Source organism: Heptranchias perlo, chromosome 12, assembly GCF_035084215.1.
Source record: "Heptranchias perlo isolate sHepPer1 chromosome 12, sHepPer1.hap1, whole genome shotgun sequence".
Lineage (NCBI taxonomy): Eukaryota > Metazoa > Chordata > Chondrichthyes > Hexanchiformes > Hexanchidae > Heptranchias > Heptranchias perlo.
The window spans coordinates 35971875-35998503 of record NC_090336.1 but is presented as its reverse complement, the minus strand read 5'-3'; the positions used below and the strand labels follow the sequence as shown (position 1 = coordinate 35998503).

General features: G+C 41.6%; 1 protein-coding gene across 6 annotated transcripts in view; it reads left to right on the top strand.

Annotated features, from left to right (window-relative positions):
- Window positions 1–24775: 24775 nt before the first annotated feature.
- The window catches only part of LOC137327957 (DENN domain-containing protein 5A-like), a 221825-nt gene continuing 219971 nt past the window's right edge, over window positions 24776–26629 (top strand). For all 6 annotated transcript variants that reach the window (XM_067993964.1, XM_067993962.1, XM_067993966.1 and 3 more), the window contains exon 1: window positions 24776–25175. In XM_067993964.1, the coding sequence (XP_067850065.1) occupies window positions 25079–25175 (97 nt within the window). In that variant the 5' untranslated portion in view covers window positions 24776–25078. The remainder of the gene's footprint in view (window positions 25176–26629) is intronic.

The following is a 26629-nucleotide window of genomic DNA, read 5'->3' as shown; positions in this document are numbered from 1 at the left end:
ATTTTAAACAAACATCAAAAGATGAATGCGGATGATGAAATCCATTTGCCCATCTTAACTCAGCCACTCGGAAAGAAAACCTACAGTCCCCTATCACCCTACCCATTAGGCTCTTGACAAGCACTAAGGTTTTTGCCTTTGCTCCTTTTCCTGCAAGTTTATTTTAAGTGTTGATTACACTTTGTGGGAAGAAATTTTTCCAGACATCAGCCACAACTTTGCCATTCACCAGTTTAAATCAATGCCCCCTTGATTTACTTTGGAGTAATGCTCCAGGGTCACTTTTTCTATACCAGATAATATATAAGTTGACAAAGGTCTACAAAGTTGAGGTAGCATTGCAGATTCCAATAAAAGTTGGCAGACATAGCTGGGAGGACTGGAAACAAATTATCACCGTCAAGGTGAAATTTCCAAAATCTAATATTTCAAACATTTTTTTTCACTTTTTGTCTTTTAGCCATATAGTTTTTCTGAATAATATTTTCTCCTTTCTTCTTTATTTTGGACTTTTGTACAAAACTATTAAATATTCCAGCCATTTGAAAGATTAACACATACCAGAAAACCTTAATGGTATAATATTTGCTGTGCTAAAACAAAGTCCTTGGTTTCAGTTTCTTGTGTCCAATTATATTGTTCGGGAGATCATATTAGCAGTGTTTACTGCTTTGTTTTGTGATAGTTTTGGAAGGTCAATCTATTTTAAGCTAGGAAAGCAAGCACTACCTCCTAAATTATATATCTGTCCTGTAATTATGTCACTCCACTGATTTGCTGAGAAAAAATGGTCAATTACATTGAAACTGCATCCTAAAAACTGCATGTGTCATCATTGACTCTTATAAATGGTATTGGAATGCAGTTTTAAAAAGGTTTCACATCTCCATAAAGTGTATACACTTCACTGTTTCTTTTTTCTCACTAACTTTCTTTCCTCCTCTCCTGGGGGTGTTGACTACTTGCTGTAGTACGGTTCCATCGAACGGACCGCCTGCTGGTACTATAGTCAACTAACCATTTTTCCTGTTGTTTGACCCCCTAGTCCTCCCACACATCCACATCATTACCAAGACTGCTTCCTTCCACCTCCCTAACATTCCTGCCTCTGATTCTACCTCTACTTGCTTCCACCCTGACTTGTCTCTGCCCTACCCCCATCACCACAGAAAACCCTAGTCCATGCCTTAATCACCATGAGGTTAATTTCTGTAACACACTCCCAGATCACTAGTCTCGACAAACTTCAACTTATCTAAAACATTGCATTCTGCGTCCTCACCTGTACTCCCATTATCCCCATCATCCCAAATCCTACTGGCTCCTTGCCTCAGTGAGCTGACTTCAAAATTCTCATCCTAAGTTTCAAATTCCACCATGGCCACAAAACACTTTATGATTTTCACCTGCCTTACATCCCTGTACTCACAATCTACTCCAATATTACTCTCTTCTCCCAGTCGCCTGCTCTCTCCACTCCACCATTGACGACCACTCATTTAGCCACTACAGTGCTGCTTTCTGGAACTCTCTGGTTAGTTCCCATCAGCTTTCTATTTCCATCCCTGCTTTTAAAAGCCTCAAAACCTTTTCCTTCAGCCAAGTCCCATTTTCCCCCTTCTCCTCCTGCGTGGTGTCCACCATTCTCTTTTCCTTCTTTGTGTAAAGCACTTTGGGATGTCTTGCTGCCAGGAGATGCAAGTTGTTGTTATTTTATACTGGAATAAGTACTGGTGGCATGTGATACAGCAGGTTACTGGTGGGGAAACAGAGGTGGTCAACCTCCTCGCAAAAATAAGCTTTCTTTTCTGATCCAGCATAAAGGTCAATAATCATAATTTATACATAGATATGAGGGATATGTATGGATTTTATATCCATTTGCAAAGAAGCATCCTATATAATGAATCTTGCTTGAGTCTATGCAGTTGCACAATTTCAATACTTTTTTTTTAGAATATTAATATCTTTTATTTGGAAAACATGCTATGCAGTGTGAGGTGGCAGAGCTTTTAGCTTTTATCAGCTTCAGCTCTACTCTTTGGAACTCCCTCTCCAAACCCCTCCACCTCTATCTTTCTCCGACTTTTAAAAGTCTTTTCAAAACACATTTCCTTGACCAAGTCACCTCTTCTCAACCTCCCCCAAAGCCTTCGCACATGACCTTTTTCTCCTCTGTAAAGTGTCTTGAGACATTTTTCTATGTTAAAGGTGCTATATAAATGAAAATTATTGTTGTTAGAATTACCTGAGGGTTGCAAAACAGGAAACTGACATATAGCTGGTGGATCCTAATTTGTCAATTTCAGATGGAAATTAAAACACAGAAATTTGATTGCGCAGCATCTGTTTTTCAGGCACAAAATGAGCACCTAAATATATAATATGGCAGGCATGGAGCATGCAATCATTACGGACCAGAAGTGCACTGCCCGCCATATTGGTAAAGGCAGAAAAAGAGGCGTCTAGGACCCACAACTGAAACATGCATTAGGCCCTTTGCATGTGCAAGTAGGGGACCAAACGAATGTTTGAAGCTCCCTTTGCAAAATTAAGCTGCCCTAAACGCAGCCGGCTCTGCGCTAATCAGTGGTCCTTAAAGGGCCACCAAAAGGTAAGTTTTTTAAATAAACTTATCCAAACGTGGAGCCGTGAGGTGCAGGTGTACTCCTTCTGACTTCACTGCAGTACCGAAGGCCGTTGCACTGCCCCGCTTGGCCCCCTCCCGATTGCCCCATCCCTCTCCCAATCGCTGCCCTCTTTCACAGGATCTACCTGAGGGATGATGCGGGTGGCATAGCGGCCCCAAATTGAAATCATCTTCACCGGCCAGCAGGTGGCTGCAGCTTGCTAATCTCATGTAAATGAGGCCCGGCATAACCCAATTTCTAGGCCAGGAAAGTAAATGTATTGAGGCTGTAGTAAATGATCTAGCATGTTTTATGCTTGAATGGGGACATAGAGCTAATTAAAGCATAAGGTGTGGGCTAAGTGCTTGAACTAGCTTGAGCTCTTCAATTCCAGCATTAAACCTGCTGGACCATTCACTATATAAATATTAGCACGTGGTTCAGATTGAGATATTGTCACAAAAGCAGAGCATCAAATAATAAAAGATGTGTGTTATAATTTTATAAGGCTTTACATAGAGTAAATGTGATTTAAAAATTGACTTCTGCTAGGCCATTTTAATCCATCAGTAACTTACGGTGTCTGATTGCTTCTGTAAATAAATCTTATCTTTACTTGTAAATAAATTTGACTGTTAGTTTTAGCTTGAAGTGAAATGTATTTACAATAATTTGGAGTGGACAGGATAGTATGGTGGGCATCCCATGTGGTCTCAACTGAAATATACTGTAGTTAAGGAGTAATTGTTAGTTCTACAATGGGTGGGCGACCCATTCTGCTCGATTATTGCCCAGATAGTGAAGGTGAAAATTACCCTCATAGTGCTTAACCCCTTCCCTCCTGAAGGTGCTGACACCTAATGGATACAGCTCTATATCACCAGCAGCCCTCTTGCTCAAATTGCCATTCCTCACTTGTAAATCTAGATAGTAAGTGAAGACAGGTTATTTAACAGTGGGGAGCAATGCAGCAAAGCCCGATCTCATCTTCATTTAACAGCCATACACTTGCACTTTTCAGCAGGTATTACCACACCATGATCTGAAACAGAACACCTGGCTTATTTTGTTCTCTCTTGCTAACCATGAAATGCTGAGACCAATTCCAATGGACCCATTGCTGACCTGGCTCAGATTAGCTAGCTCACCTGGATATGGATTTTCTTGATTTTACAGACTCAGTACCAGCCAAGTCAGGCAAATATTCATTGAGAATCAGGGAAGCCCAGAATATACTTTTAACACAGAGGTTTTGAAAGCCTGGAGTCAGTTTTATTATTTCATTCAAAATAATCGAATTACCAAAATGTAATATTTTCAGGAATAAGGTTTGCCTGGCAATAAAGATGAATTTGGCTAAAGATGCTATATTACAAACATACCCAACACATCTAACCAGTTTGTCCATATGTTTAGCATCTGGTCTGTCCTATTTATAAGGTACCATCTTACATTGTTTCATTGTCTGTTAATTTTTGTATGTTCCTGCAAAGTTTGTGCCTAACAAGGCGAGATATTTCTATGCTACAAATGATCGGCTATATTGTATGTTAGATGGAGGGAAAGCTCAATCTGAACTGCCCCAATGACCTGCCTTAACCCCAACATACTGGGAGCCTGAGGTTGTAGTACCTTTAATGAATTAAAAAACGTATTTTTGAGTCTTAGCCTCTATTATTCTCTCCTCTGCAGCCCACACCAACCTCAGACTAAAAGGTCAATTTTCTCCGAGTTCTCTGTCAATCCCTCTTTGTATTAAGCATTTGGACGATTTGCAAGAATAGCCTTTGGTATCCTGTCTGCAGCGTTAATTTCTCTTACCACCTCTTGGTGCTACCTCAAAATATTCCTTCTGAAGCAAGGGTGGATATCGACCTACATATTGGTCACACAACACAATGATATATAAATGCACTCGAACACCGGAATCATAGAATCATAAAATGGTTACATCACAGAAGGAGGTCATTTGATCCGCCAAGCCTGTGCCGGCTCTCTGCAAGAGCAATTCAGCTGGTCCCACTCCCCCGCCATTTCCCCATAGCCCTGCAAATTTTTTCCGGTCAAGTACTTGTTCAATTCCCTTTTAAAAGCCACAATTGAGTCTGCCTCCACCAGCTCCCCAGGCAGTGCATTCCAGATCATATCCACTCGCTGTGTTAAAAAGTTTTTCCTCATGTCGCACTTGGTTCTTTTGCCAATCACCTTAAATCTATGTCCTCTGGTTCTTGACCCTTCCGCAATGGGAACAGTTTCTCTCTATCTACTTTGTCTAAACCCTTCATGATTTTGAATATATCTATCAAATCTCCTCTCAAACTTCTCTGCTCTAAGGAGAACAACCCCAGCTTCTCAAGTCTATCCACATAACTGAAGTCCTTCAGCCCTGGAACCATTCTAGTAAATCTTTTTTGCATCCTCTCTAAGGCCTTGACATCCTTCCTAAAGTGCGGTGCCCAGAATTGGACACAATACTCCAGTTGTGGCCGAACCAGTGTTTTATAAAGGTTCATCATAACTTCCTTGCTTTTGTACTCTATGCACTTATTTATAAAGCCTAGGATCCTGTATGCTTTTTTAACCGCTTTCTCAACCTCTCCTATCACCTTCAACGATTTGTGCACATATACCCCCGGGTCTGTCAGTTCCTGCACCCCCTTTAAAATTGTACCCTTTAGTTTATAATTCCTCTCCTCGTTCTTCCGAACAAAATGTATCACTTCACACTTCTCTGCGTTAAATTTAATTTGCCACGTGTCCGCCCATTCCACCAGCCTGTCTATGTCCTATTGATGTCTATCACTATCCTCCTCACTGTTCACTACACATCCAAACTTTGTGTCATTTGCAAATTTTGAAATTGTGCCTTGTACACCCAAGTCCAAGTCACTAATATATATCAAGAAAAGCAGTGGTCCCAGTACCGACCCCTGGGGAACACCAGTGTGTGCCTCCCTCCAGTCCAAAAAACAACCATTCACCACTACTCTCTGTTTCCTGTCACTGAGCCAATTTCATATCCATGCTGCCACTGCCCCTATTTGTCTATGAGCTTCAACTTTGATGACAAGCCTATTATGTGGCACTTTATCAAACGCCTTTTGAAAGTCCATGTACACCACATTAACTGCATTGCCCTCATCAACCCTCTCTGTTACCTCATCAAAAAACTCAATCAAGTTAGTTAAACACGATTTGCCTTTAACAAATCAGTGCTGGCTTTCCTTAATTGATCCTTACTTGTATAAGTGACTGTTAATTTTGTCCCTGATTATTGTTTCTAAAAGTTTCCCCACCACTGAGGTTAAGCTGACAGGCCAGTTGTTGGTTGGTTTATCCTTACGCTTTTTTTGAACAATGGTTTCACATTTGTAATTCTCCAGTCCTCTGGCACCACCCCCTTATCTAAGGATGATTGGAAGGATAATTTTTTTGGCATACCAAAGTTGGTTTAAGAACATTAGATTTACCTCCAGTTACACAAGTTCAAATGCCATGTACAGTCAGTATTGTCTGAGTTCGCCAGTCTATTGTGCGTTGACAAGAAAAGGAGGATACTCCCTTACTGCATGTATCCTGGGTGACCCATAAAAGGACAACATTCATGGTACCTGTGGACATGTCCATGGTCTGTCCGGTCCTGCCTGTCCAACTAGTTTGACCTACATGCATATGGGAAGGAAGAAAATATGGGGAAAAGTGTGCAGTGGAAATCACAATGGAGAGGGAGGAAGAAGCTGCTGAAATACTGTTAAAAGTCTTCCACAGCTGGTAAAGAAAATAAAACTACTGTTCAAGCCAGCACGGCGATTGTCTACGAGATTATAGAGTCTACCCGAGGGATTCATTTTACCATCTGTCTGTAGTAAGCTCCCAAGTGACACTGGTCACTTCAGCGAAGTCTGTCTTCTGTTTTGCTCCTGAGGTTACAATGGTATTCATGATTGAAGAGTTCTCCAACCATGTGCTGATGCAAGTTTTACAGATTTCACCCAGAGGGAAGAGGGAACTTCTGAAAAAAGACTTGCATTTATATTTACATTTATATCACATCTCTCAGCAATATTTCACTTTCTTTCTGCACGTTCAGTAATTTCTCAAATTCCTTTAGCAATTACTATGAGATGATGAAACATTATATGCAGGAATAAGTTAAATTGAGTCTACCATCTGAAAACATGTTTATACATGTTGTGCTGCTAACATACATATTTACTGGAAGGCTCACAGAGTCTAGAGCATATTATTTTGATGACATAATTATTAAATGACTAATTTGTTGCTACACTTAAAATTCTGACGGTATTTATTTTGACTGCAATTACATCATGATGTTGTCTCACAACAAATCTGGTCTGATAAGGTTATTGAAAAGTTTTACAAATTAGTTTTGCTTTTCCTGTTTTCTCCACATTTCTTTTCTACGAGCAGTGACTCATGCTGGAATATGGTTCCATGGGTGCTAGCAGTAACATGCCCAAGGGGCCATTCTTTAGATAAAAGAGGAAAATTAATGAAAAAGAGTTAGTGAAAAAATTAAGTGGACGAAGAAACTGGAAATTCCACTTCTGTGAACTAAAACCACTCAAAGTACCTAAGTTATAATTATTGGTTGTCATGGGACTGAAAAGAGTTTTTTTTTTAGAAAAGTCTATAATTGTATTCCATGCAATATTTACATTTGCAACAAATGATTAAGTACTTCTGTAAGGTTATATTTATCATCTTTAAAATATACATCATTCATCAGCTTAATTACCTGCTCTATTCTTATGAATGTAACAATTTACTTATAGATATCAAAAATATGCTTCTAAGAGCAAGATTTGTAAGTGGATAAAAATTTAAATTATAGCAAGATTAGGTCAATTGTTGGGCATAACTTTCCAACTCATGGCCCTGTGAATATTTAGTTTTTGAACTCGGTGCTCATCAAAACAAGCAGCTCTTAAAATTATGCCGCTCAGCTCCAGCCTCTCTGTCATGACATTGTGACACAGCAGGTACTAACAGGCTGTAAAGAAACTTTCTTTTGGAAAAATACGCAAAATACTGTTACAAACTATTTAAAGGAACACTTCAGGATAAAGTTCCATTGTGGTGTTATCCTACAGCTGCTTGAAAGTGTGGATGTAGGGGGAGAACTTTCATTTTTTTCCCCTCCAATTCTCTTCCCTCCTCTTCTGAAGACACTGACTCATGTTATAGTGCTGTTCACAGATACTGACCATTCTCTAATACTTCACTCAAGTGGCCATTTTTCATGTGTGAAACATCGGGCAGGATTTTAACTGTGAAAAACGGATGGGGAGGGGGGGGCATTGAAAATTGCAACAATTTCAGACCTGCCCCCAACCCATCTCAAACCTCTCCATTTCCAGTTTTCGCCAGGGCAGGATGAAGGGCTGACAACCAACCCGCTCTCAGGAGGCCGGTTGATCACTAAAACCTTTCAAGGAGACCGAGGGGCCTCCATTTTGAAAGGTTTTGCGATTTCAACCCCTGGGTGCCGGAATTCCCAGGCCTTCAACTTCATGCCGTGTGAGAGGAGGCGAGAAGGCCCGAAACTGCAGGTAAGTGCCTTTCTGGCACAGCTTGTGGGCCCGGACGAGCGGGAGTTACTCCCCCAGACCCATCTGCCTACCTGCAGCGACCCCCCCCCCCACAATCGCGGACCCTCACTTACGATTGTAGACCTACCTGCTCCCCCTCAGTGACTCACCCTCCGGTGACTGACACCCGATCGACCCCGCAATGACCCGAGATCCCGCCCCCCCATGACTGACCCCTTGGTGACTGACCTCCAGTGATTGACCTCCAATGACTCACCTCCCCTCCGATGACTGAACCCCCATGCCCCCCAGTGCCCCCGTGCCCACTAATTCCCCTGTGCCCACCCATGTCCCAATGCACCCAATGCCTCCGAGCCCATCCCATGCCCATGCCCACCCAACCCCCCTCCCCCATCTGTACAATCTAAGACTTACCTGAAGACGTCCTCTTCCTTGCTCTCCTCCTGTCCGACCAGCCTGTCATTCAGGCCGGCCAGTCAGACAGGAAACCGACAAAAAAAAATAAAAGACATCCTTATGTCAAAATCGTAAGGACGTCCGGGAAACCCATACTTCCGGGTTTCCCTTTCCCGATTCTAACCCCCGCCCCCCCCCGCCCCCCCCGCCCCCTTCCCGGCTCCAGGTCAAAATCCTGGCCATAGGAACAGGAGTAGGCCATTTAGCCTTTTGAGCCTGTGCAACCATTCAATTAGATCAGGGCTGATCTTCACCTCAACTCCATTTACTCGTCTTTGGTGCAGATGCCTTGGTACCCTTACCTAACAAAAATCTATTGATCTTAGTCTTAAAAATTCCAATTGTCCTAGCATCCGCAGCCTTTTGGGGGAGTGAGATTTCAGATTTACACTGTGTGAAAAAGTGCTTCTTGATTTTATTCCTAAATGGCCGAGCTCTAATTTTAAGATTATGCCCTCTTGTTCTGGATTCCCACACCAGAGGAAATAGTTTCTCTGTATCCACCCTATCCGATCCCTTTATTATTTTAAACGCCTCAATTAGATCACCCCTCAACCTCCTGAACTCAAGGGAATACAAGCCAAATTTATGCAACCTGTCCTCATAGTTTAACCCTTTAAGTCCTGGTGTCATTCTGGTGAAACTGTGCTATACCCCTTCCAAGGTCAATATATCTTTCCTGAGGTTCGGTGTCCAGAACTGAATGCAGTACTCCAGATGGGGTCTGACCAAGGCTCTGTACAACTGAAGCATCACTTCCTCACTTCTGAATTCCTACCCCCTTGAGATTAGACAATGAGTGTTGACAGGTTAGTTGACTACTGAGGGACACCATAACCAACTCTGATATCTTTCTTCACCCGCTATGTCCACAAACGTATTTCACAATAGCACTGATTAGATATCAGTTAGGAGTGGGAACAGTAGCTGATTTTTCCGCTGTCTAGCCTAGAGGCACTGAGGGCAATTATGGCATCTGTATTGCCTCTGGCTGAGATCCGCTGACTCAACACAGATGTGGGATTGAAGCTAGGACTGTTCTGTTCTATAGGGTTCAATTCTATGCTGAGCAGTGCAATTACAATTCAATTGTTGGGGGAGACAGAGCAGTATTTTCAATATAAAGTACCTGGTTCTGCATTTTTTAGCTCAGATGTATCCTGACTGGCATCCAGAAGCAACCTTGATGCCTATCTAAAGATTTCCAGTGGAGTCACTCACTAATTTTCTTATGACACTTATTATTGAACATATCAAAATCAGCTCTTTCATGAAAGCATTTTAATAAAATAAGCAGTTTAATTTCTCCCTAAGATGTGGTTGCTATCCAATGCTACCATGGGGGCTGAGGTGGTTTGGTTGTAGATAGGCATGTAAGCTGCTTCTGGATGCTGGTTGGGATGTATTTCACATTATGGTGGTATGATATTAAATATAGATATAGTGCTTTTAGTTTTCATATATTATAGTATTTATGCATTATCAAGTTCCTTTCAATAAAAACTTAAGTTGGAAAAATTTTTATTTACAAATACTAATAATAATAGGTTAACAATACACGTTCATTGGGGAAGATCTGGTGGCAAACCGTAACTTAAAAAGAAACTACTCACGTGCAAGTTTGCACATGCACGGTTGCTTCTGTGTTGTTTCAATGCTATGAAATCCACACTGTAGACAGGACGCATGCAAAGCACCAGGCGCCTGGAGCAGCATTATAGAATCACTTGAAGTAATACAAATGTAGCAGAAAACTTTCTTGAACTCTCTTCCTCCAAAAAGCTGTTTAAGGCTAGGTCAATTGAAAATTTCAAAACTGAAATTGATAGATTTTTGTTAGGCAAGGGTATTAAGGGATATGGAACCAAGGCGGGTAAATGGAGTTAAGATACAGATCAGTCATGATCTAACTGACAGGCTTGAGGGGCTGAATGGTCTACTCCTGTTCCTATGTTCCTACTCAGCTGGTGTCATTCACCAGGGAGTGCTGCATTGCCAGCAAGCACCTTTATTGCAAGGATTGATCTTGGCTGTCATACCCCTGTGATAGAATAGCTTGCCAGCACTTACTGTCAAGGCTCAAACTTGAATAATGACACTTGGGTGAGGTATCAGAGGAGCTGTAGAACTGTACCCCAGGAAGGATTCAAGAGAGGAAGGGAAGAAAAATAGTCAGACAAAAAAAAAGAAATATGGCTGCACTTTTCAACATTAGTATGTGCTGTTCTAACCAATAACTTATGGAATCAAGATAAACAGTGTTTTATATTTATGTTAACAGCTCCCTTGGAAAAGTGACACAGAAGTCATCAACCATTTGATGATAAGTTGGAGACTTATCCAACTCTGCTGAGGTCTTGCTGCATAAGCACCAGAAAGACCTCAACAGAGCAAGACCTCAGCGAAGTGAAAGGTTCAACAGAGTGAGAAGTCAATTGCTTTGGGAGTTGAGAATAAGGGAGTTTGGTGCAGAGGGAGTTCCATTCACTTTTAGTTTTTTATCTGCTTATACCCTTGCAGTCTTCTGCGCTCTTTGTGTTTTTGCCTCTTTTTTTCTCGCACACAGGTAACTTGAACATTTCAAAATATCATGGTCACCTCCAGAGCTGAGCTTAGAGATGAGCGCCTCCAGTGTGAAATGAGTAGCATGTACACGTTTAAGGTAAGTTTGGGAAGAGACATAAGACATGAGTTTCCTTCACATGCTCTAAATGTGTAGAGATTCTGAGCGCTAAATTGGGCCATGTAGGCCCGTTGTTTCAGCGCTACATGGCCTCTCTGACATCCAAGATGGCGTCTTGGATGCGCACACGCGTTTCCAGCATGACGTGGGCCGGGCACCATCTTGGTATAGGAGTTAGCGCAGGCGCAGATAACGAACGCTGGAATCTTGTAAAGTAGGGAGAAAACGGCTTCAATCAGTGTGCAACGTTAATTTAAAGTGATAGACACCATTTTGGGATTTAACACTCAACTCAACGCACAGTCTTAACCCCAACCATCTGAACGTGTCTTAGAATGCCTTGAGGACCCCCTACTAGCGCTCTTTAAAGGGACCATGCAGGATTTACAGGTTAGTGGCTGGATTATTGCTTCTGGCTGCCCAGACACTTGTAACTTTTTTTGGAGGTCTTCTACACTTGAATACTAGGACTCAGGGACCTAGCTTAACATTTAGAGCCAGGACGTGCAGGAGTGAAGTTAGGAAATGCTTCTATATGCAAAGGATGGGAGACGTTTGGAACACTCTTCTGCAAATGGCAGTTGATGCTAGCTCACTTGTGAATGTTAAATCTGAGATTGATAGATTTCTGTGAACCAAGGGTATTACGGGAGATGGGGTTAAGGCGGGTATACGGAGCGAGGTCACAGGTCCACCATGATCTCATTGAATGGCGGAACAGGCTCGAGGGGCTAAATGCCACTGCCACTTGCTGCCTCTTGATATGCGCCACCTTCTCCTGCAAGAAAGCGGGACATGTGCCTGGGTGATGTGCTTGTCATGGTTGAATGCCTGCTAGTGTGTGTGGCCTGTGAGTTGTGGATGGACGGCTTGCAACAGTGGTAATGTGTAAGGGTGAGAGGAAGCATCTGATTGGAAGAGTTGAGTACTGGTGGAAAGAGTTTGTTGGTATATGGGTGATGGGGGGTGTGGTGCGTGGAGCTGTGGATGTGACTAGTGGTGCAGTTGGTATGAGACACCACTTGACAGTTGACCTCGCTCACCTTGACCTCTCATGTCAAAGCATTGAACTTCTTCCTGCACTGCATCCATGTTCATGATGCTGTGTGCCTGGCATTGACTTTGTCCCCCGCTGCCTTCCACTGCCTTTTGGATATATGTCTAGAGGGCATCTTGCCGCCCCCCACCCCCACCTCGGATATAGGATGTCCCTCCTTCTGTCCACCTCTTGCACCAAGGTCTCTAGAGCATGAGCAGAGAACCTTGGTGCATGCTCTCTCACAGGCTTGGTACCAACTCAGATCGGCAGATTGGTGAGGTCTGGCATTCAGATTGGAGGATGTGGGATTTAGTAGTGTGTAACCTTTATTCAATGTTTTAACATAACTCATCAGTGTGTAAACATAGGGATGGGATCTGCATCAGACTCCGTGCAGACAGTAGACTGTTATTTTCAGCAAATAACAGGTACCAGCTACCTTTAAGAGATTTCTAAGAAACATCCTCCCTATAAGAGATTGAGCTCCCCTTGGTGGTGGAAAGTGCAAATTGCATTGATTCCACATATAAGGCCTGGAATGGAACGCTGGTTGCAGGTGAGCTGAAATTTGCATCCTGCCTGTGCAGGGTCCATTGGGCGCGGGATAATAGCACATCATGCTACCTATGCCCAAAAATGGCCCCTATCCAATTTTTTCCCTGAGTCTTTTAAGCAGGAGATCCACAACTTGAAACAAGAAGTCGAGGACCTAAAATACCTAATGGATTTTGACGACTTCCCCAATCAGACAACTGGTAAGTCTGTTTCTCCACTCGATTTCACTTTTTGTAGTCTGGATTGTACTTTTGCCTCGGAGAACGGGTTTGCAGCTCTGACACAGGAGGAGATAGATTCCCACATGGAAGACAGTAGCAACATAGCCACGCCCGATAGCACAGCCCACATTACCACCAAAAGAAAATGCAGCAAGCAAAGCAGGATGGAAAGGTACAGGCAAAGAAAGAGAGATGGGTAAAACCAAAGGCTATAGTCATCGGAGACTCCATTGTCAGGCACACCAACTCCACGTTGCGTAGAGGTAAGGCTTTGTCCTGTGCAGTTTTCTGTTTTTTAGGAGCCAAAGTTAATGTTCTTCATGACAAAGTGAATGACCTCATGAAAGGTGAGAAAGATGGAACCATAGTGGCATTGCATATGGGAACAAATGATGTGATGGATGAAAAGACCTTTCTCTTGCAGGACAACTACAGGAAGTTGGTTCATGCACGAAAAGACAAGGGAGCAAAGATGGTCATCATCGGCATTCTTCCAGTGCTACAGGGTTCTGCAGAAAGGAATAGCAGAATCATTGTACCCAACCTGTGCTCGAGGAACTATGTAAGAGGGAAAGACTCACTTCTATAGACAACTGGGGAATTTTTCAGCGGCAAGGTAAGCTTTTTAGGAGGGACGGCCACCATCTTAATTTTCTGGGCGCACAGATGTTGGCCGAGAATTTTGTGGTTACCTTTGGGAAACATTTAAACTAGTTGAGCCAAGGGCTCAATAGATAAACCAATAGATAAACCAGCCAGTAGCGTTACTGGGGTAGGTAGCACTGATAGACTATCTAGATATTCTAGAGGTCAGGCACAGAAAAGGAATGGTTCCCAGAGTCAGCTAAATGATAGACCATGAAATGCTTCTATGCTAATGCAAGAGATCTGAGAAATAAACAACTGGAACTACAGTCTTATGCAGCATTAGAAAACCCAGATGCTATAAGTGTTACTGAGGCACGGCTAGATTTAAATGATCGTGCCGAATGCCATACCGCCGGGTATAACTGTTTTAGAAAAGATAGAATAGGTCAGAAGGGAGGAGGTGTAGCCTTATTTGTCAGAGACAATCTGCGTGCTGTGGCAAGAGATATTAGCACATCAGCAGTAGCTGAAACTGTGTAGTGCAGTGTTTTGGTTTGAATTGTTTCTACAGTTATATAAAAAGAAAAAGGGTGGCTAAGGCAAACGTAGGTCCCTTAGAGGATGAGACCGGGAAATTAATGGTGGGAAACATGGAGATGGCAAAAATGCTGAACAAATATTTTGTTTCAGTCTTTACGGTAGAGGACACTAAGAATATCCCAACACTGGACAAACAGGGGGCTCTGGGGGGGGAGGAGCTAAATACAATTAAAATCACTAAGGAATTGGTTCTCAGTAAATTAATGGGACTCAATGCGGATAAATCCCCTGGACCTGATGGCTTGCATCCTAGGGTCTTGAGGGAAGTGGCAGTAGGGATTGTGGTTGCTTTGGTAATAATTTTCCAAAATTCTCTGGACTCGGCAAAGGTCCCAGCAGATTGGAAAACTGCTAATGTAACACCCTTATTTAGAAAGGGTAGTAGGCAGAAGGCTGAAAATTATAGACCAGTTAGCCTAACATCTGTAGTGGGTAAAATTTTGGAGTCTATTATTAAGGAGACAGTAGCGGAACATTTGGATAAACATAATTTAATAGGACAAAGTCAGCATGGCTTTACGAAGGGGAAGTCATGTCTGACAAGTTTGCTTGAGTTCTTTGAGGACATAACGTACAGGGTGGATAGGGGGGAACCAGTGGACGTAGTGTATTTGGACTTCCAGAGGGCATTCGACAAGGTGCCACATAAAAGATTATTGCTCAAGATAAAGAATCACTGGATTGAGGATAATATTCTGGCATGGGTGGAGGATTGGTTATCTAACAGGAAGCAGAGAGTTGGGATAAATGGGTCATTCTCGGACTGGCAACCAGTAGCCAGTGGTGTTCCGCAGGGATTGGTGCTGGGTCCCCAACTCTTTACAATCTATATTAACGATTTGGAGGAGGGGACCGAGTGTAACATATCAAAGTTTGCAGATAATACAAAGATGGGAGGGAAAGTAGAGAGTGAGGAGGACATAAAAAACCTACAAGGGGATATAGACAGGCTGGGTGAGTGGGCGGAGATTTGGCAGATGCAATACAATATTGGAAAATGTGAGGTTATGCACTTTGGCACGAAAAATCAGAGAGCAAGTTATTATCTTAAAGGCGAGAAACTAGAAAGTACTGCAGTACAAAAGGATCTGGGGGTCCTAGTGCAAGAAAATCAAAAAGTTAGTATGCAGGTGCAGCAGGTGATCAAGAAGGCCAACGGAATGTTGGCATTTATTGCTAGGGGGACAGAATATAAAAACAGGGAGGTATTGCTGTAGTTATATAAGGTATTGGTGAGACTGCACTTGGAATACTGCATACAGTTTTGGTCTCCATACTTAAGAAAAGACATACTTGCTCTCGAGGCAGTACAAAGAAGGTTCACTCGGTTAATCCCGGGGATGAGGGGGCGGACATATGAGGAGAGGTTGAGTAGATTGGGACTCTATTCATTGGAGTTCAGAAGAATGAGAGGCGATCTTATTGAAACATATAAGATTGTGAAGGGGCTTGATCGGGTGGATGCGGTAAGGATGTTCTCAAGGATGGGTGAAACTAGAACTAGGGGGCATAATCTTAGAATAAGGGGCTGCTCTTTCAAAACTGAGATGAGGAGAAACTTCTTCACTCAGAGGGTGGTGGGTCTGTGGAATTTGCTGCCCCAGGAAGCTGTGGAAGCTACATCATTAAATAAATTTAAAACAGAAATAGACAGTTTCCTAGAAGTAAGGGGAATTAGGGGTTACGGGGAGCGGGCAGGAAATTGGACATGAATTTAGATTTGAGGTTAGGATCAGATCAGCCATGATCTTATTGAATGGCAGAGCAGGCTCGAGGGGCCGATTGGCCTACTCCTGCTCCTATTTCTTGTGTTCTTATGTTCTTATGAATTGTACCGGTTTTGCAGTGTGATGTTTACATTGAACTTTAAATTCTATGAAATAAAGTATATTTTGGAATTTTAAAAAAATGTTTGGATTCAATTAGTCCAAGCCAATGGCCTCAAGTTTATGATTGGCACTTGTTATAGACCTCCAGGACAGGCATCCCCAGCTGATGAGCAACTTTGTTCACAAATTGCTAAAGCTTCTAACCTGGGCCCAATTTGCATTACGGGAGCTTTCAACTTTCCTTGTATTAAATGGTCCGATGGTGAATCATCTAGTGTAGTGGGGAGATTAGCTGACACTTTTGTGGACACCATCAATGATTGTTTCCTTACACAGCATGTTGGTGATGCAACTAGGGATAAACAAATTCTAGAGCTTGTTTTTAGCAGTGACCCCTGTGCTTTATCAAACCTCCATGTGAGGGAACACCTGACCAGCTCTGATCATAACATCATTAGGTTTAATCTTATTGGCCAATCCAAGGCCACAGCCAATCTAATGCTGGTCCCAGATTTTTAAGAGGCAAATTCGATTGAAACATGAGGTATTGTACACATTTAAGGCATTTAACTCACAGGCGAACAGGGAAAAGTATTGCATGCAATTAAGGGAGACAAAAACAGCCAAGAGATCACTGGAAAAAAAGATGGTACATAATTGTGGTAGTAATAGCAAAAGCTTTTTCAGCTATGTCAGAAGACAGAAGACTTTTAAGGACCATATAGGGCCACTAAAGGCAGATTTAAACAGATTCTCAGGTTATGGCAGAGTTGCTAAATTACTATTTTGCAACAGTCTATACTCCTGTAGATGATGCTTATGTTCCAGATGAGGGGTGCTCAGTATTGAATAGTATTATTAATATTAGAATAGATAATTATGTCATGTTGGATAGATTAGGAAAGCTCAAAATTGACAGAGCTCTAGGTCCAGATAATATGCATTAAAGGATGATTGAAGAGATGGGACAGGTACTCTGTGAGCCCTTTGTCCGTATCTTCAATAGTTCAATAGAGTCAGGGATAGTTCCCTTTCGACTGGGAGCTAGCTCATGTAGTTCATATTTTCAAAAAAGGGGACACATCAGAGCCGGGAAACTACAGGCCTCTCCGCCTGGCCATCAATTATTGGGAAGATGCTAGAAGGAATCGTAAGGGATGCCCTTTATGTTCACTGGGAAAGGGAAGGGGCCATTATAAATTCATAACATGGCTTCTGAAAAAATAGGTTGTACCTAACAAATTTGATAGACTTCTTTGAGGAAGTGATTAGGGTAGAGGATGAGGGAAATCTGGTAGACATTGTCTACCTGGACTTTCAGAAAGCTTTTGATAAGGTACCTCGCACTAGGCTACTTCACAAGATAGAATCTTGTGGTATCATTAGAAATTTGAAATGCTGGGTTAGGAATTGGTTCCAATCTCTCAGACAAAAGGTTTTAACTAACGGATGTGGTTCACCTTGGAGACATGTTACTAGTTGTGTCCCCCAGGGGTTGGTCCTAGGCCCGCTACTCTTCATGGTTGTTATTAATGACCTGGTCAGTGGTGTTGGGTGTATAGTAAGTAAGTTTGCAGATGACACCAAAATCTGTGCAAGGGTTAAGATGATAGTGGAGTGCAATCAAATTCAAAAAGATTTAGATGTGCTCGGGGAATGGGCCACACAATGGCAAATGGCGTTTAATTCAGATAAATGTAGTGCATGTTGGTAGGGCCAATACAGAATATATATATCATTTGCAGGGAACAATATTGAAAGAGGTTGAGAGAGAAAAAGATCTTGGGGTGTTATTGTGCACAGGTCACTAAAGGTTTATGACCAATGTAGAAAAACTGTAGCTAAAGCTAATAGGGTATTTGGTTGTATTAATAGAACCATTAATATAAATCAAAGGACACCATTTGACATTATACAGGTCGCTGGTCAGACCGCATCTAGAGTACTGTGCCCAGTTTTGGTCCTCCCATATGATGGTGATATAGTGGCCTTGGAAAAGGTCCAGAGGAGAGCTACAAGGATGATTCCTAGCTTAAAGAACGTCAGCGATTCAGATAGACTCAAGGTCCTTGGTCTATTTACTTTAGAGTATTATAGACTTGGAGGTGACCTGATAGAGGTCTGTAAAATAATTAAAGGGTTGAATAGTGTCCCTATTGTTAGATTATTCCAATTAAACAGTTGGGGAGGACCAGAGGACACGAGTTTAAACCATGTAAGAGAAGGAATAGACTGGATGTTAGGTGGTGGTTCTTTTCTGAGAGAATTGTGAGCCTCTGGAATGCATTGCTGGAAGTTGTGATGGGTGCTGACTCTCTGCCTACCTTCAAGAGGGAGCTGGACTGGTTCCTGACTGGGGCAGAGATCGCATCATACCAGAAGGTAAATGTCTTTACAGATAACACTTGGTCCATGTGATCACCTGGAATGGTTTAAATCTCCTGAGGGGGTCAGAGAGGAATTTTCCAGAGTACCTTTTCCCTTATTAGCCCTGTTTTTTTTCTCTGTATTTTTGTCTTTCTCAAGAGATTATATGGCTGAAGGGGTGGGTGGGAGGTGGGGTTGGGAAGAAGTGTTGGCCATGATGCTCCAGCCATCATGGTGTGGTGCAGGCTTGATGGACCAGCTGGTCTTTTCCTGCCCGTCAACTTCTTACGTTTGTAAGTTAAACAAGTAGGAACAGGAGCCAGGTTATAGAAGACAGAATAGGAGGGATGATAAGCAAAGCGGTTACAAATTTTTATATACAGCACATTGCTGTAAGTTGAATGCCTGGATATCATTGAGGAGACTAAAAAATCCACTGGTCTTATTTGTATGTTTTTCATTTGTTACAAAAATCTAAAAGATGGAATCAAACATCCTGTAGGCGTGGATATACAATACAGGACAAATTCGACTTTTCAAGGGATCATAGAATCATAGAATCCTGCAGCACAGATGGAGGCCATTTGGTCTGTCGTGCCTGTGCTGGCTCTTTGAAAGAGCTGTCCAATTTAGTCCCATACCCTAACCTTTTCCCCATAATCCTGCAAAATAGCCCTCTTCAAATACATGTCCAATTGCCTTTAGAAAGTTCCTATGGCATCTGCTTCCACCACCCTTTCAGGTATTGTGTTCCAGATCTTAAAAACCCTCTGTATGAAAAAAATTCCCCTCATGCTGTTGAATAAATATTTTTAGCAAGTGTCAGTTTGGCTCAGTTGGTAACACTGCTGTCTTTTTGGTCAGAACTTTGTGGGTCGAGCCTTACTCCAGAATTTGAGCACATAATTTAGGCTGACGCTCCACTGCAGTACTGAGGGAATGCTGCAATGTCTGAGGTGCAGCTTTGGATGGAGCTTTAAATAGAGGTTCTGTTTACCTGTTTAGATAGCATTAAATATCCAATAACAGTATTTGAAGAAAAGCAAGGAGTACTCCCAGTGCTCTGGCTGACATTATTCCCTTAACAAATAGCATCAAAAACAAATTGACTGGTCATATGTCTTGATGCTTTTTGCGGGACTTTACTGGTGAAGAATGGCTGCCATATTTATTCATATAGTGACTGAATGCCAAAATGTGTTTTTTTGTGTGAAGTGCAAGATGATGACAATACTGACAAGACTGTATATAAATATAAGTATTTCTTTAAAAAGTGGATTTAAGTGAAATTCTGCTTTGGTTTTTCCCTTGCTGCTAGAATTCCAAAGGTGCACTGGGATGAATTGGGAAGAATTGACCTGCTGTGATGTAACACAAACCTTGCTACATCACAGAAGGTCAATTCCTCCTTTTGGGCAATTATTTTTGAGTGGACTTTAAAAAAAATAATAAATATGGTGTGCCGAGCTACACTGTTCCCAGGTTTAAGCTTTTATTTATAAATTTGCAAATCTCAGCCAGACTGTCAGTGTAGCACTGAGGTACTACAATTGCTGTGGCTCAGTGGTCGTACTCTTGCCTCTGAGTTAGGAGGTTGTGGGTTCAAGCCCCATTCCAGAGTCTTGAGCACAAAATCTAGCGAACACTCCCAGTGTAGTAGTGAGGGAATGTTGGAGGTGCTATCTTTCAGATGGGATGTTAAACCAAGGCCCCATCTGCCCTCTCAGGTGGACGTAAAAGATCCTATGGCACTATTTTGAAGAGCAGGGGAGTCCTCCTTGGTGTCCTGGTCAATATTTATCCCTCAACCAACATCACTAAGAAATTATGTCACATTGCTGTTCATAGGGTCTTGCTGTGCACAAACTGGCTGCCGCATTTCCTACATTACAACAGTGACTACACTTCAAAAGTACTTCACTGGCTATATAGTGCTTTGAGATGTCTTGAGGTTGTGAAAGGGGCTATATATAATTGCAAGGCTTTCTTTCTTTCAGTGTTCCTGAGTTGGGGAGGGAACAACATCAGCTCCTGATTGTCATCTAAAAACTTCTGTTATAAAGTGTGTGCGCATGCATGTGTGGACATCTGGTTTGGTGCAGTTGTAAAGCCCGCTGATTTGAATATAAATTGCCAGCCTCACTTTCCAGGTTCAAACATCAAGAATGCACATTTGCTGGTGCCTGTAGAAGTCCACAATAGTAAAAGTCAATCCCCAAAATGAGAACGATTCCGTTTCCCAGGCTTAATAACCCTCACTTGTCAATCTCAAAAATACACCAAAAAGAAAATATAGTTTAGTTCAGTTTTATATTTCATAGCGACTGGATTACTGCAGGAGCAACCAGAGAATTGTAAGAATGCCTAAAAAGTTAGACCTTTGATTACTCAATCAGTTGTCTGAAGTCTCACAAATTCATTTTACGTGGCATTTCCGTTAAAGATCAGTCCTTAATGTTTAAACAAGCAACCCCACAGCAGAATACAGATTTAGAAACAGGAATAAAAACAGAAAATGTCAGAAATAAACAGAAAGTAGGTAGCAACTAACCTGCTGCGTATTGTCTGCATTTTCTATTTTTATTTCAAATTTTCAGTAAAATTTGTTTCATGTTTGTAACTCTACAATTAGAAATAGAGATCCATTTGGAGAGGTCTATTCTTAGTGGAATGTTATAAGACTGTTGATCTGATCAACATTGGCTGCTGGAGTGAACAAAATGCTCTCGTGAAGTGAGTGAAATCCCTTTTCATTGATCAAGAAGACAAGGCTAGATGGAGATGAAAGTCTGAAAGCAGTAATCATCTGCATGACGGAAAGAACAGAAAACCAGCATGTTCAATGTTTTCAGATAAGGTTGTAAAATTTGATACAAAAAGAGGGGGTACACCTGAAGTTTTACAATAATTACATTCTGAAAATTCTGAGGGATAGAGTGATTACACTAGTGACTACAAGTTGGTATTGGTGAAATCAAATGCATGATTTGAGCCATGCAGATTAGAGGGTTTAATGTCCAATCTCTCATCTGCCCTTTGTAGTTGATCTAAGCTGTGGTAATATTGGGGTTGCTATAATTGTCCTTATTGCCCAGGCCTAGAGAGGTGAAAATTATCAGCCTGTACGTTTGCCCGTGATCACATGATGTGGATGTTGGGCGAGGACTGGATTAGGCTCTACTGCCACACCTCCAATGGTCAAATAGTGTTGGCTCACACATGAAGAATGGTCATAGATTGAGGTATCGGAGGGCTGCCAGTCTCTGTGGTACTGCACTCAAGCATGAGTTAGCATGGTGGGGAGGGGGGTGCGGTAGCACGTGGGGGAGTAAAGAAGCAACAAATGAAAAAAATGCACCACTTCTGGCATAAATCAAAACTGGGGTGAAACCATTACCTGAGGTAGGTCTAGTTAGCAAGGGTTCAACTCAGCATCAGTAATTTGTTTCTGTTCTACCAGACATCAGAGGTCAGGTTTTGTCAATTTCATGGCTGTTCTGACCTCCAACGTGCAGCATTAACCAGAGTATTATTCTCAACTTCAATAAATAAATGAGGAATGGGAGAGCAGAAAAAGCTGTCGGTGGGGATTAGGGATTTTTTTTTACTATCAGTGCTTCATATTCGGATTGGACTTTTCCTGTAGATTACACTTTTTTCTGTATTCTTCCTGTATTTGCTTTTGGGCTTTGGCTTTCCCTCCATATTTTCCAAAAAAACACATGAGCACAAATGCACCAAGAATAAAGTCTAGAAATAAAATTGAGGGCAATTTTAACCTAACCTGCCCATAGGGAAACTGACAGGGTTGTGTGAAATGCTGGTTTTACATCCCATCCGATTTTAATCCCCATTGAAGTCAATATGCAGTAATATTGGGCGGGGTGTAAAACTGGTGTTCCACCCGATCCTGTGGATTTCCCGCCTGGCGAGTTTGGTTAAAATTACCCCCAATTAAACTGTTTCAATACCTTTAAGTTTTCATGAGCTTGCAATTTTTAATAATGGTTATATTATTGATATTTAGAACCTTTTGTTTACTCCAAATTGCTTCACTCTTCCTAGTTCTTTACTTCTATTCTTTTCCAGATACAGTATGTTCTCCTCTGGTGTTTGTGTGTCTTCCTCTTCTGATGTTACTTCTTTCATTGTTCTCTGCTGTTTTTTTATTCTTCCTCTTTTGGTGATTCTCTCTCTCATTCCACTTTCCCTTCAGTGTTTGTACCCTTCTTGTTTCATGCACTTTATTTGCTTGACGTCTGTCAACTAATGTGTCAGCCTTTTTTTATTTGTTGTGGGTGACACTGGCAATGCACTTTTTATTGCCCATTCTCATTGCACTGAGCGTATTAAGAGTCAACCACATTGTTTGGGACTGGAGTCACATTTAGGCCAGACCAAGTCCTTTTCCTGAAGGATATTTGTGACCCAGTTGGGTTTTTATTGACAGCTTTCATGGTCATTTTTTCTGGTTCTAGCCTAAAAATTCAACCCAGTTTTTTAACTTGGTATGGTGGGATTTGAACTTACAACAGCTGGGTTGCTAGTCCAGTACCATAGCCACTAGACTACATACTGTATCTAGACTTCCTTGTTTTTCTTGCTCTTCCTGTCATAGACAAGATCAGGTGACCAACACTACTGAGTCCGGGAGTCGGAGCTATCCCTGTCACTATGAGATTAAACTGTTCTATTCCTATTTTTAGGATTACACTTACATAGAATTACATAGAATGTACAGCGCAGGAACAGGCCATTTGGCCCAACAGGTCCATGCTGGTGTTTATGCTGCACATGAGCCTCCTCCCATCCTTCTTCATCTAACCCTATCAACGTATCCTTCTATTCCTCTCTCCTTCTTGCGTTTATTTAGCTTCCCCTTAAATGCATCTATGCTAGTTGCCTCAACTCCTAGTGATGGAGAATTCCACATTCTAACCACTCTCTGGGTAAAGAAGTTTCTCCTGAATTCCCTATTGGATTTATTAGTGACCATCTTATGTTTTTTGGCCTCTAGTTCTGGTCTCCCCTGCAAGTGGAAACATCTTCTCTACGTCTACCCTATCAAACCCTTTCATAATCTTAAATACCTTAATCAGGTCACCCCTCAGTCTTCTCTTTTTTAGAGAAAGCCTGTTCAATCTTTTCTGATAGGTATAACCTCTCAGTTCTGGTATCATCCCAATGAATCTTTTTTGATCCTTCTTCAGTGCCTTCTTAACCTGCGTTGCTACTTTTAGTGATTTGTATATCTGTACCCCAGATCCCTCTGCTCCTCGGCCCCATTTAGATTCTTATTTTCCAAGGAGTACGTGGCCTTCTTATTCTTCCTACCAACATCACACTTAACTATATTGAAATTCAGTTGCCAATTGGGCAGGAGAAACTTCTTTACAGAGTTGTGTAGATGTGGAATTAATTTCTAGGGTCAGTGGTTGAGGCAGAAACTATGTCAACAATCAAGATTACATTCAATAGATGAATGAAGGAAAAGGAGTTGAAGAGATCTGAGAAAAGGGTGAGGTAATGTGATTGAACTATTTGCTTGTGAGGAGGGTAAATGCATATACAGCTGGTAGAATTGAAATATTAATAGCAAGATTAACAATGCTGAAATGAATTAATCTGCATATTTATTTTAATAAATGAGGAATATCTAAAGATTTAAAGATAAATTGTTTTTAAAACTTTGTTTTTTCTCTGAAACTTTCTGATCCACAGATTGGTCAATGATGAGTAATGCACAGTACTACATCATTAAAACCGCATTACCTAATCCGTTTTTTGGTAACACTATTTTTTCTCGTGTTGAATACTAACAAGAATCAGCATTAAAATATATAGAAGATAAAATGCTGTAGTTTCCGCACAGTCAGAGATGGACAGGGGGAAAAAATTGAGAACGTGTGACTTACACTTAAGATTCCCCTTTCAAAAAATGGGTGTTGTTTTTTTCCCTCTGATCTGCAGTGCAATTATGTCACGATTGACAGGCTGCCGGCGTGTGAATAATCTCAATTTTGCCAACTTTCAACCAGCTGGTAAATCAAATGGATCTTAAATTAAATTCTGCATTCTATTCTCACCTGGAGTTTTTTTTTGAGAGATAGGGAAGGAGTGCTGATTTGAACAATAACACCATTGAGCTGAGGTAAAGGGGGTGGGGTGGGGTAGTGGGAAGTGGAGGTGGTGCATTCTTGGTTGCTGCCTTTTGGTGAGGCGGAGACTCAAAGCTGGCGGGTGAACAGTTGCCCCTTTAAGGGGGTGATCATCTTTCACATTGTGTATGGGGTGGCCCAGCATGCAGTGCAGCCCAGCTCGGAGCCAGTCGCTCCAGCCCGACCTGTGATGGAAACATCGAACGTGAGCCCGGGGTGGAGGAGCGGCGCGCGCCGGGGCTAGAGGGTGTCCGAGCTCGGGAGCTGCAGCGGGGAGGCGAGGCGAGGCAAGGCAGAGCAGAGCAAGGCAGGGAGGGAGGAGGGGGATCCAGAGCTTTACGTTCTCCACTCCCCGCGACTCGCTGCAAACCTCGCAACAATGACTGCCAACAACACTGCCGGCTGCCGCTTTGCAGATTACTTCGTCATCTCTGGGCTGGACATCGAGACCGGTTTGGAGCCGGACGAGCTCTCGGGTGAGTGTCTTCTTTTTTTAAAATTCACAATGTAACCAAGTCGCTTCTGTGATTGGAGCCGAGGAAAGCGCAAACTTCAAACCTCCCAGCTCCTGGCGCATTGTACTAAAAAATACACTACCAGAAGCACCAGAAAAGTATTTCGGAATCTCAGTGAATAGATTTTACACATATAGTTAAGAAATAAAGCTTTGAATGATTCGGTAGCTCTTTCGGTCCAGGTAAAGCCAATTTTGTTGCCATCTACTGTTGCAGGAAGTGATGAGGCAGAGCTGCCTTTTGACAGTTCACAGTCCCTGGAAATGGAGTTTGCTTTGTGCACTCTTTATTTTACAGCAGATTATGAAATGTGCAGCATCACCTTATTTTGAGCCCTGTCATAGTTGGGCAAGTTTTCATTAGTGGAAATATATATTCGTGAGCAATTTAATTTATAGAAGTACTGTTATTTCAAAAGATGCAATTATATTCATGCCTATAGTCCTATAACTAGTGATACAACTGTAAACAAAGGCGCTGTGTTTAAGTAATGTACAGCATCATATTTATAGGTTGCGCTAATTCACATAACGTGTTTGCTTGTGACGTTACATTGATACGAAAACCATTTTTGTGTGGTTATCAGTTTCCTCTTGTGATCATATTAAATAGGTCATGTACTAACATTTTTAAGTGATCCACAGGGCTTCTGGTGACGGTATTTTAAGCTATGACCTAATTGTAAAAATTGTACAGTTTTGAACAAAGTCCTGCTCTTTATTGAAGTCTAGCTATTGGACGTATAATTGAGCCTGTCTTGCTCTCGCTGTACTACATTTCTGATACATAAACAAGTTACAGCAAATAGTTGCAGTCTCTAATTTCATGATTAATATTTTGCATGTGGAGTTAAACGTATTAAATAAACATCCTTCGATTTCAATACTAATTCAGAGTTGCAATTATTATGTGGTACACCGTGTTGTATTCTTTACTAGACGTTAAAGTTTAACAAGTACAGCAAATTTTCTTGACTATTAAGTTTTGCAAATATATATTTCAAAGAATGTCTTAAAATTAACGTACTGTTGCATTAATCCTACCTCCTGTGCATGAACCCTTCCAGCACTAAATTTCTCCTTTTTTATACTGCTTTGTCTTCAATCGCTGTTAGCTAAATTAAAATGCTCTTTAAATTTCTAGCACTACTTGTTTATAAATGAATATTACAACAATATGGAGGTATGCTATTTTCTGAATAAACTCAAACTTTTGTGAAAAAATGCTACTGTGGGCCTCAAAGGGTTAAGTGCTGCAATCTTATTAGAAAGTGTCTTTGTGTTGTACACTGTATTGTATGTGTGTGTTAATATGGTAATGCATTCAATTTTTTGGTATGTTTTGAAGATGTACATTTTATAAATCCAGTGAAGTAGTAGCACAGTTCTTTCTGTGCTCATGCATAGTGTTTAGTA